General features: G+C 36.3%; 1 protein-coding gene across 1 annotated transcript in view; it reads right to left on the reverse strand.

Moving 5' to 3' along the window:
- MICAL3 (microtubule associated monooxygenase, calponin and LIM domain containing 3) overlaps positions 1-12,814 on the reverse strand; it is a 203,546-nt gene that overhangs the window by 104,948 nt on the left and 85,784 nt on the right. Inside the window, exons 9-15 of the mRNA XM_081331790.1 lie at positions 12,085-12,200; positions 9,880-10,006; positions 9,094-9,187; positions 8,095-8,242; positions 7,762-7,958; positions 6,569-6,681; positions 4,930-4,992 (exon numbers count right to left, since the gene is read on the reverse strand). Of these exons, the coding sequence (XP_081187916.1) occupies positions 4,930-4,992; positions 6,569-6,681; positions 7,762-7,958; positions 8,095-8,242; positions 9,094-9,187; positions 9,880-10,006; positions 12,085-12,200 (858 nt within the window). The remainder of the gene's footprint in view (positions 1-4,929; positions 4,993-6,568; positions 6,682-7,761; positions 7,959-8,094; positions 8,243-9,093; positions 9,188-9,879; positions 10,007-12,084; positions 12,201-12,814) is intronic.

A 12,814-nucleotide genomic window follows, 5' to 3' on the forward strand; every position in this document is an offset into this window, starting at 1 on the left:
AATTATTTTAGTCTCCTCATAATTTAAAACAATTGTTTCTTGAATTGATTTCAAGATGGAAAGAATTTCTTTTTGAAGTCCATTTACATTTTCTTCTTGATTATACATGTTTCTTCCAAAGAGAAATAGTCCAGAAGCAACTTTCCCATTGTTTCTTAATATTTCTTGATAATTCTTGAAATTAAAAGTCAGTCAATATTTGTAATCCAGGTCGGCCAACTTAGAATGTTTTATTTTCTCCTTCAAACAGATAAAACAGCCCAAGGATTCCCCCCTCCTCTTTTTCCAGCTGCAGTCTGCAAAAGTGAAAGTTTCCAGGAACAAGGAAGAGCCTTATCTATGTCTGGGCTTCATGCCAAATTTTAAGCATTAAAAAAATTGCAATGCCAAGGTTCACCACTAGATGTCATTAACATCCATCTTCCAGCTTTTAAGTCCAAACCTATTTCAACAACTTTCCAAATATCTTTTCAAAAAGAAAGTCTTAAAAATACTTTTAGTCCCCAAATTTGTCAAAGCTATGTCTCTATATTAAATCCAAATTAATCTTGTAGTCTTCTCTAATGTACCTCCAAAGTAAGTTGTTCGCCGCTTCTCTTTTCCTGAGAGAATGGGGCGAAAATTCCCCTTCTCTCTATCATCTGGGGGATTCTTTGCTTTGGGAATTCTTTTTTTCAGGAAGAGGCTTTAAAACTATAAAGAGGATCGTTCTCACCCAGTTCCATCCATGTTGTTCAGAGGTTGCTAGTTAGTGCTTATCTTGGGTTGTCGGTGGCTTCTAGCTGGCCACATAAATGCAGCTAGTCTTTCTTCTGCTGGTTTAAAGGGCTTCCTTGAATCAAATGGAAGGGCCGCGGCCCCTTCGCAATTGATGAGGGTCCCCTTCTTCAGGGCAACTTTAGACCCTTTTTAGGGTCCCCAGCAGAGCAAAATTGGACATGGAAAATGGAGCCTCGTTTTCCTGCGCCCATTACGCCACGACGTCTAACCCAGAACAACTTTGATATCATTCATAATACATTACTCTTTACCAAGTTCCACATACTTATTACACTGACTTTTGTTTCTGGGTATACATTATTTTTATTATAATAAATTTTTCTATTTTTCTCTCTTCTATGATCTATGGCCATTTACAAAAACAAATTAAAAATGCGAAATCCCCATGTTCAACTAAAGAATGCAAAGAAAAACAAATCATATTGGTTCACGATTACAAATGTTAATGTGTAATCTTCCATCGGGATATATCATGTATTTTAAAATTCCCTTTACACAAGATGGTTTACTAAACCCTAGAAAGGGAGGAAAGCAGTCTCTGAGCTTTAGCACAAGGAGAATCACATAAATGACCAATCCTTTGTACAAGCTAAACCCCTAAAGGTACAAAAGAGAATGTCAAAGCAAAGGCAGAATGGTTCTTCTTAATATCCAACTGTACAGGTTATTGTTGTTGTTAGTTGCGAAGTTGTGTCCGACCCATCGCAACCCCATGGACAACATTCCTCCAGGCCTTCCTGTCCTCTACTATCTTCTGGAGTCCATTTAAGCTCACACCTACTGCTTCAGTGACTCCATCCAGCCACCTCATTCTCTGTTGTCCCCTTCTTCTCTTGCCCTCAATCTTTCAACTGCACAGGTAGGGTTGAGTTTATTTTTACTTTATTTTACTTACTTTATTCTAGAAATATTCTTTTTTTGGTAAATTTTAGATTGCTAACAAAGAATTAAAGGGAGACTGATATGCATTTCAAACTTATTTGTTTTCATCAGTCATCCATACCCTTCTGAGATTCGAACCTGGGCTGATTGCACATTAGGCAGTTGTTTTAACCTCTAGGCCACAAGCTCTATCTCTGTTAGCTGAGAAGCAAGGGAGATATGTGTTAAATGCTTGTTAACTATTTAGATTACCTTGCTAGGCCCCATATTTTATATATTGTATATATTTTATTGATATTTTAACATAACATAAATCATTCAGTAATTTGTAAGCAGTATGTTGTCTGGGTAACATTTATAAGACAATCTTTAACAATTGATTTCTTTAATTTATATTTCATATGTTAATTTCAGTTGATTTCCCCTTTTCCCAAAGTATCCTTCTTTGCAAAACATTAGATTAAAACAATTCTCATTATTTTGATAAACATCAATTAAGTATATAGTTTTTCCAATAATCCTATTTGTCATTTTAGTTGCCTTATCGTAAATCCTGTTACTGTGCTAATTTCAGCTTATTTCTCCCCCCAAATTCTAAATATTCTTACTAGTGACAATTTTCTCAACAATTAACTACATTTACATTGGTGGATTTAATTCTATTTTTTCCATATAAGCCCTCTCATACTTTTATATTTCTTAATCAATAAGTAAAAAAGTAGAAAGAGAAAAGAAGAGAGAGACAAAAAAGAGGGGAAAAAGAAGAAAAAAGACAAAAGACAAAAAGACAAAAGCACTGAGATACAAAAACTAACATACGACTTAAAGTATGTATCCCTCCTAATTTAATATACATTTATTCCCTCAATTTCTTATTTTTGACCATAGCTGAGAATGTATTTAATCTATTTAAACTTTAAGTATTCCATTCAGTAGATCTAATCATCTAATCCTTTAACTCTCATTCAAGACACGTTTTTTATGCTTTTCTTATCATCACATTTAAATAACTAAAATGTTTGCTTTGTTTAAATCATTTCAACTTTTTTTACAGAAAAGAAAAAGAAAAAAACCCATATTGTATTAATTAAAAAAAATCATCCCTCTAAGAGTAATATATTCCAAAATTTTTCCATTTCTTTAGTCATATTCAAACAAATGTTTCTTATTGTATTAGTTAACAAAAAAAATCATCTCTCTAAGAGTAATATATTCCAAAGTTTTTCCATTTTTAGCCATATTCAAACAAATGTTTCTTTTTAAAGTATTCTCTCTGATAAGTCCCATCATCTATTTTCTTGATTTCCATTTTAATCTTTTTTCTCTGGCCATTGCCTTTGTTAATCAGTATGTTTCACTGCATCATCTGTTTCTCTGTAAAGTATTTTTTCTCATTCTTTTCCTTATCTTCAAAGTTGCTTGGACGTGTTGAAATATTTTCCATTTGAATTAAATCATGATTTTTTTTATTTTATACAGTACCATCTTTAAGTCTCTATCCTCAGAATTATGTCCAGTCATCTCTACTGTATTTTCCTGGGAAATTTCTTGGAGTGAAATTAAGTTGGAGATAAGTTGATTCATACTCTCAAGGTTGTTCTGTATTTCTTTGTGGTTTAAAATCATTGTGCTTTGAAATTGTTGCCGCTTATCATATGTTTCCTTTTGTAAAGTATTCATTGCTTCAGATTTGTTACTCTCACTTTGTTTACACAGCTGCATTTTTTAAGAACTTTGAAGGTCAGAGAAAAAAAATCTTCACCCACCAGTAGGTGTCAGCGTTTGCTCATTTTTCAGGTCTTTCTAGTCTTTTTTTTTCTCTCTAAAGGGTAAGTTTTGCTGCTTCCAGTAACCAAAAGGAGGGAGTAGAATCCCCCTCCTTTTTTTTCCGGAGATCTCTTATTTTTGGGACTTTCTTCTTCAGGAAAATAGGTAGGATAGAGAAAATCAATATTCTTACCCAGATTCAAGCATGCTTTTTAAAATCTGCTTAGTTTAAAACCTTATGACTTCCGTTGTTTTCGGCTATGACTGGAGATGGAGTTAGCCAGCCTTTTCTTCTGTTGGTTTGAGAGGCTTCTCCTGGACCGTTTGGGGAGACCGCTGTCTCTCCTAAGTCCCTGGGATTTCCTTCCTTCATTCCACCCCTTCAGGGTGGATTCTGACCCCTTAGGGTCCCCAACAAAAAGAAATTTCAGCTGAAGGGTTCGGCATTCCAAATCTTCCGACTGCTCCGCTGGAAAACAGGACTATTCTAGAAATATTCTAATTGTTACTGTACACTGCCCAGGGTCACTTAGGTGAGATTGGTGGTGTAGAAATCTGATAAAATATTCAGTTGTGTCCATGATTAATCACATCAACTGTTGGAAATGAAAGTCCAGAAACACATTTTCCTCCCCATCTAATATTTGTAGAAATTAAAGCTGGTGATTAAGCATCTTTTAAACTACATGGCAGCCACTCAATGACTTCTTAAGGATTAGAAACCCCAGTGACTCTGAGTAAGAAGCTTAGTAATGAGGGCTTCAGGTTTCTTGCTGCTAGAAATCCCAAAATTGTGCTAACGAATGCAAGATTCTTCTGAGCTCTGGTCAGATCTCAACCTCTTAAAATTAAGTTCTTACTCCTTTATTTACAGTGATATGTACATTTCTTACTCAAGCAACTCTAGGTAGTTTACAAGAGCAAGATATCCATAAAATCCAAATATTAAATATCTTTTTAAAAAAAACTGGTGCTGTGTCTTCCGAACTCAAAATATTTTCAGCTGCTTCCTAATGTATAAAATGATGGAGGCAAGCCTAAACCCAGAGAATAAAGTGTCCCACAATGAGTAGCCCACCACTGAGAATGCTGTTTTGGGGGGGTTCCTACACCTCTGATCTCTCAAAGGGGAAGGTACCCATTGCATCTTCTCACAGCCAAGGTATGATGAGCAAATTTAACCTGGAGAAGATAGTCCCAAAGGGGACAAAGGGACAACCCCACTCTCAGAATGAGTGCTAATAGTTCTAAGTTGACTGTGGTTTGGCAAAATCAAACCTGGAATATTTTAGCTGTTCATTTAGTTTTTTTGGCTATTTGAACTGTTGCATTCCATTTATTTCGGCCTTTGCATTTATTCCATTTGAAGTAGAAATTGCTAATTTAAAAATGCACAGTTCAATGCACTCTGTAAATATATGATCCTTGACTCCTCTAATTTAAATTAGCTAGGATTCTAAAATGAACAGGAATTTGAAAAATGAAAACAGTATTACTTACATCTTCTGACTGGCTGGTTTTCCTCCTCTTTCCTGAACCATCCAGATCTTTCTCCTTTTTATCCTAAGCAGAAGACAGAGAATTCTGAGCTCCCATTGTCTCTATATCAGATTTTATATTTTGATAATGTTATTATTCCTGTTTTTCCCATCTGAGGACAATCTGAGGACCTCTTTCTGAAGTGAGCCAGTGTGTCTGCAACTTTTTAGTTCAGCCTACTCAATGATCCACTGCAACCTCAATTGGGAAAACTGAGACAATGTGCCCTGATTTGATCACAGGTAGTCCTCAACTTACAACTTAACAGAGTCTGGAATTATGGTCATATCTCACCGCAGTCGTAAGTCGAGGCATCAGATGACCAAACTTTATTTTTTGGCAATTTTTTGGGTGGTGTTCACCAAGCAAACAACCATGGTTGTAAAGCAGATGTTGCGATCATTAAGTGAATCAATTTTCCCCACAGGGCAGTTTTTGCTGGAAAACGGAAATAAATACTGGAAGCTGGCAAAAACATTACAACTACATTTTAGGGGGGAGGGTGTGTGTGTGTGTGTGTGCCTGTCAAGTTCAAAGCTGGACATAGTAGTCATGTGACCATTGGATGCTGCAAACAGTTATAAAGGTGAGCTGGTTGCCCCAAATTCAATCATATGGTGTGTGTGTGTGTGTGTGTGTGTGTGTGTGTGTGTGTGTGTGTGTGTTTGTATATATGTGTGTGTATGTGTTAACTTTGAAAACAAGTCATAAATAGTTAGGGGGAGTCCATTGTAACTTTGAACAATTACTAAGTGCCTGTTCATAAGTCGAGGAGTACCTGCAGTCATCCATGCAACAACCTTTCAGAGTTGATGCCATACACATCTTGGGAACTGCATTATCTCTGAAAGATATCCATGCCTATTACACATATCTATATGTATCTGTTATAGATCTGTTTGTAATTCAGAGACTACAGGTGTTTCCATTCGAAACTTCTACTTCAGTTCAAACAAGGGCCACCAGGAACCGACTCTTTTGCATACAAACTTTTAGCACCCATTTGCAAGGCTACTTTTTCTTGATTTTCAAGATATTACTGATTATCTACATGAAGCATACCTTTTACACTCATTCCACCTACTGTACACTAGCAAAGTAACCAAGTAAATAATGACAATCTTCCAGAGCGAAATAGATAAAATGAATTTTTACAGATTGCAGACTCTAAAAAAAGCCAGTGAATGACCATCATAGTCATCATTCTAGTAGATAAGCATTGTTAGCACCAGTCACTCAGAGCTTCTCTTCCAAGCTACCCAATAACCATATGATGCTCAGAAATCATGCACCCAGCTTCACATCAAAACACAGCCCTAGGAATTCAATACAATACAAACTTGATTCTCTAACTTCCATTCAGTTGACTTTGGATACACTGGATATTTTAGTTTGGACTTCACCCTCAAACTTTGAGCAAAATCTATTATTTCTGAAATTATTTCCAACACTGAGAAAATTATGACCAATTGTTTCATTTGCATAATTACACAATGCAAATAATATAAATTTGGATTTAACAGATGTTCCTTCAAGTGGGCTATTAAATCACAACATTATGGAGATTTACGTACCTTTATTTCAAAAGCATTGTTATTACCTTTGGTGTCCGTTTCCGTGAAATGGTCTGTCCCAACTTGCTTAGGAAGGAAATTGGTGATTTGGTGTTAGTAATTAAAGCAGCTTTTTCTTCTGCATTCAGTTCCAGATTATCTATAAAAATAAGTAAAAAAATCAATGGAGGCATCACAAAGTCGGAAATCTCCCAAAGTTGGGACTTTGATGTTGGCTCTTTGTGACACAAGTATAGCTACTTCCACTGCCTATGTTTGATGGCAAACCATAAAACCTAATCCTCCATTTAATCTTTTTTCCATTCTAGGAATTGATTTTTATTCTGATCATTTAAGATCCATAATAAGACAATATTTGCCTCCCTCAAGTAGAGAGGAGAGCATGAGGGTGGAGATGCTTAACAAGGAAGGTATTATTTTTAAAACATATTTATATATTCTTTATCTCCAAAGTTAAAACACAAGATATTATTTTTCTGTGATCAACTTATTTTCATATCCCTACTGCAAAATTACTTTAGCTTTGGCAACGCAACTACATTTTCAGATAGCATTACTACAATCCATTTGGTTAGGTGATATAAGGTACATGTTTTTCACTACAACCTGTTATTCACAGACTTGCTCTAATAGAAAGTCTTCAACTTTCTCCCTCTTGAACAGGCATGTCAAACTGCCGGCCCACGGGGCTGGATGCATCATACTGAAACCGCACCCACCCCATTGCTGACAATGGGGAAAAAGTCGTGATACGTTGCACGATGTCACGTAACGTCGCATGTTTGATATGCCTGCTCTAGAAGTTCCTACTTCTTCTATTAAGGTCACATTTTTGCCTTTAATATTAAACAGAAGCAGAACCACTTTGAACATTTTTGCGTAATTCATCAGCAGTGAAAAAATATCACAAAGGTAAAGAGCTAATCTTAATGGGAAGATACTATGATTATGACAGTAGCAGACAGATCAACCTTTTGTGTCATCACCTCAGAAATAATTCGGTCCAGAACACTTCACAAAATAATGTCTTATGAGAACAGTTGGGATTCCAGCTTGCTATATTGTATTCACTATCTTAATATGGGGAAAAAGTTAGGCAGAGAAAACCTTCTCTTTCAGCATCAAAAGAAAATAAATTTTCTTCTAGAATAGAACAAGAGCAGTCAATTCTATATTGCAACTTTCAAAGATTGTAGTAGATTCATAATATGTATCTTACCATTGGAAGGAAGAGAGTCCTTGAACATCTCATAAAATTGGGTGAGGTACATGACCATGGACAATTTGTCTGGTTCACTAACTGATGCCATATCTCTGCCCGTCATGATGGGGGATATTCCAAGCTCTTTCTCAGCAACATCAAAGGCTAGCTGATTATTCTTCTCAACATTGTATTCATCCAGAGAATCAAAATCTCTGGAAGAGAAAAATACATTTTCTAAATGATAACAAAAACTCTTATCTGCTATTGCTTAGGAAAATATAAACACCCTCTCAATTGCCTAACTGAATTTCTTCAAAAAGCCATTCACAAGCAAATCCTACTGCTTACATCAAGTCTGGACGAAATCGATGAATAATAGCACACAGTGCTAGGCCACTTTTCCATGACATTGTAAGATCGGTTATGTTCACGCCAGCATATCCATCTGTCTGCCTCTGACACCAGCCCAGAAGTTTGCTAGAACGGGCCACAGACTCTGAAATAAAACATTGTGATGCAGTATTTCAGTTTTTGATGTGACTATGCAAGTACTAGTATTCTCAATCATTTTGGTGGACAAGGGCCAGTTGTAATATTTGAGCAGGGAACTAAGAAACAAAAAATAGCTGAGGTGCATGCACATGGATAAAACTAGAGTTTGGGGCGGAATTTGACCGTTGTCTTTCTTTTTTAAAAACTATTTCTGTTTCCTAACTCAAAATGGCCTAAGAACTGTGACATCAGTCTTCAACAATCATACCTAGGAGGGATAGCTTGGGCATTGAAAATGGAACTCAAGGCAACATGAAGCCCCAGGGCTATGGGCTTTCCATCCCCATTATAAATCAATTTTATTCTAACTGGTGCTCTTCGTATATATTGGACTAGAGACAAAAGAATTTCATGCCAATATTGTATAACTAAAGTGCATGTTGGCCAAGAATTCTGAAGGCTGTAACACAACAATTAATAGGGCCTCACATTAGAAAAGATTGTTTATAAACTCAGAGTTACATCACTCACAAAATACCAATTTCCAGGTTTTTAGTAGCATGGCAAAACCCTCTGTCTCTCTGCTTTTAATGCACACAGAGCACTAAGGAAAATGTTTTTATTCTCGTTCCTATCCATAAGAATACAAGTGTACATAAGTGAATACCAAGTATATTTATAAGAGCCTGAGGGTCAAAGAGATCACTAATGGCTACAACACAGCTTAAGTAAGTATCCAACCAATATTCTCTTAATGCACTATTTGAAAATGGTAGCTGGCATGGAATTCAATTTCAAATTTCCAGGAAAGGAAGAAAAAAAGACAGTAACAAATGAATACATGGAACAACTTACCATTCCGTGATAACTTTGGTGTCCTAGAATTCACCAAATTTTCTATCTCCAGATGAATATCCTTCAAATCTCCTGTATCATACAAATGACGTACCTACAGCAATCCAAAAAGAGTGCACGTATCACATCAAATGTCAAGATAACAGCCAAGCAATTACCGTAATTGTTCATTGGCCAAAGAGTGGGCAAACTGTATTAAGTATTTGCAGAAAACTCACTTCTAATAGGAAGCCAGGAAGATTAATGGGTAATTATTCTTGCTTGGAATGACAGCTATACTTATATTTTAATGCATTTGAACATTGTGTATTAATGACTCAAAACTACCCCAAACTGTTTCCACATTTACCTCTATAGGACACCCCAGGATTCACTGAGATCTCCCATCTAATTGTTTAATAGGACCAATGATGTTCCTCCTCCAAATCGGGATTAGGGTAGCCAGTGGCTACCACTTGTTCATACATTTTTTGGAATAAATTTCAACTTCTTGCAGGAAAAAAAAGATCTCGCAAAGTTGGAATTGATTGATTGAACTTTTTAGTCCGACCCAGTCTGTCGTTATCACCGCAGCCACGCCCACCCAGTGGGCCACGCCCACCCGGCACCCGATGATACATAAGTGGGTTTTGGGTTGGAGTTTGGGCACTTGGTCTCTAAAAGGTTCACTGTGTTATACTGTAGCACTTCAGTGCTGTATTTATATTACTTTAATGCTGTTTCTTCAACTGGTTGCATAAGGTATCCATCATATATCCTGGAACATCACAGGACAGAGCCAATTACCTGGCTTGGCCTTAGGAAATTGACATTGATGTTGGGGTATCGAGTGACAGGATCAATGCTGTATTGGCTGAAGTTCTTGCTGACATTTTCCGGTGTAGTTTGAGGCAGCAACCTATAGATGCTCTCTCTAAGAAAAATAAGACAATGATACCAGGTTTAGTGATATAAAAGACATTGACCGACATGACTTTACCTCTAAGAGCAAAATGACTATGTTCTACTGGGAGGATGGCATCTACTGTTGTGTCCCAACTACAGGTAGTCCTTGACTTACAACCATTAATTTAGTGCCCATTTGAAGTTAAAAACGGCACTGTAAGAAGTGACTTATGACCGTTTTTCACACTTATGACCGTTGCAGCACTGCCCACGTTCACATGATCAGAATTCAGATACTTGGCAACTCGTTCGTATTTATGACGGTTGCAATGTCCCAGGGTCATGTGACCACCCTTTGCGACTTTCTGACAAGCAAAATCAATGGGGAAGCCAGATTCACTAAACAACAGTATTACTAACTTAACAACTGTAGCGATTCCTTTAACAACTGTGGAAAAAATGGTCACAAAATGGGGCAAAATGCACTTAGCAACTGTCTTGCTTAGCAACAGAAATTTGGGGCTCAATTGCGGTCATAAATCATGGACTACCTCTATTTCTGTCAAATACTTTTCCGCATCTAGGATAATTGCCTGATCCATACTCAAACAGCTTAAAGCTAGCATTTATATTTTCAAATTAATGAAACAGGGCCCTTTCTGAATCTTCCATATTGCAAGAGACTTCTGTGTTTAACTGGAACTCCTCTTCAGAGGTGAGTATAATAGAGAAGAAGTCATTTTGATTATGGTTACTGACTGCCAGTGAAGTATATACCAATGGATTTTTTTTTTTTTGCCATGCAAAGATAAGTAAAGTGGTGTCTGACAAACTGCACATTTCATGCAGTCTTCAAACCAGGACAGCGCTTTGGGTCTGTTGAGTGGAGCCAAAACTCAAAAAGGTGAGTGAGGCTAGGCTGGAATATTTAAGGGAGTTAAACAAGAGAAAAAGAGGCAATATTAATGAGCATTATGTTGTTAATTCTTTTATGAAATGAAACTTAAGGGGAGCAGGAAATAATTAATATTTAGCAAAAAGACATCCATTTAATTTGTTCCAGGTTTTTGTACTGCCATCATTTTTCCATATTTTACCATCTCTTCCAATGTACAAAAAGTGAAGTTAATAATGCTATTGTTTAATGAAAGAAAAATGCATATTGGAAAAGAATCATTTTTAATTACACTGCTGTTTACCTCAAACTTTTTAAGATAGGTTAAGTGTACTGTATAATAGCTCATATTCAAATGATCACTTCCTGTAATTCTGAAAGGCATTTTAACAAAGCCACTTAAATGTAGGTTTCAGTTATTTCAATCCTTCCTGACTCATATGAACTACAACCTTGATTATGGTGTCATATAATGTTCTTGATCAGTCTGTCTAGACAAATCTTCCGTGTCCTTTTTACATATCCCACTGAGTTAAACAATTCACTAAAACTGCCATTTTAAAAATGGCACTTTTAAAAATCACCACACAGAAAGACTTACTTTTCTGCAGGTATATATATACTGTATAAGATAAAACTGTGAGGCTATGCTCACACCACACACAAACTAAGCTAAAGGGGTTGAATAATTTCTCGTTCATATGTTGTGGTAACCTAAACATTGTTTTGCAAGTTGAAGCAACTATGTCATTAAACTTTATATTGTTCGTTTTGGGCTTAGTGTGTTATGTGAACATAGCAATCGTGTTTTTTAACCTGAGTTTTTGGGTTTAAGAATGTTGCCAATTAGAAGCATAATTAGGCAACTTTCCCTGTGTCCACCTGATTATGTTCAGATAGTTAAGTTTAAGCCATCTTTTACCCCATGCACAAAGAGAAAAGTGTGTTATTCCTTGCTAAACTATTGTAGCTGAACACAGAAAATAACACGTATCTCTGGATAACATATTGACTAGCACAGGGACAAATAAGAGGGCACAGAATTGACATTTAGGAAGATGCTAATAAATGCACATTCACTGCATATTTGATGAGCCTGAAGTTGCATACTCTTAGATATACAGTAGATAACTTTTAGATACATTTCCTGCTTATGACAGCATACACATGAATGTACAAACATGCAGACAGAGAAATAGGCATTTTGTTACCTTTCTGCAAGGACTTCCAAAGGACCTGTTCCTTGGGACCAGCTTCGTACCATCCAGGCAGAGTCCATGGCAGCAAGAAAGCCTCTGGCTATTCCAGTTCCCATTGGCCAAAATGGCTGGAAGCAATCATAAAAAGGAATTGGGAGGAATAAGAGAAGGAAAAACATATTCCTTTGCATGTACACTGCAAAATTACTTTAAAACCCCAAGGGATCTGCAGGACAAGATCAGATGGGACTGCTAGAGATCACTCAAAGTCCTGGAATAATTTCCTGAAGTCCAATATTTACATCATGAACAACCTCGTTTAATGCCAAATTAAAGACTCTATATAACCATGTTTTTCATACCAATGGAATATCAAGTAGAGGACTACTTCTAATGGGGCCTTGTGCCCTAATGGGCCTTGTGTTTAAAATGTCAGAAATTCATGTCACTCCTTTTTATGCTGAAATCAAAGTTACAACAAAAGTCATTTACTCTTAAAACAACAATAATTCTAATCTCAACTGAACTGTTCATATTGCATTTCCAGTCATCTTCAGAGATATCTGTGACTCCGAAAAGCGTAAATATGCCCTCAATATATAACAACGAAATTACCTCAGATATGCACATGTGCTACTCATTTAATTTTTCAGGACAAAATGAAATTTCATTATGTTGAATAACTTAATAGTATTTGCTAAAACATATAACGTACAAGTAGTTCTCAACTTATGACCATTCA

This window comes from Vipera berus (assembly GCF_964194415.1).
Source record: "Vipera berus genome assembly, chromosome: 6".
NCBI lineage: Eukaryota > Metazoa > Chordata > Lepidosauria > Squamata > Viperidae > Vipera > Vipera berus.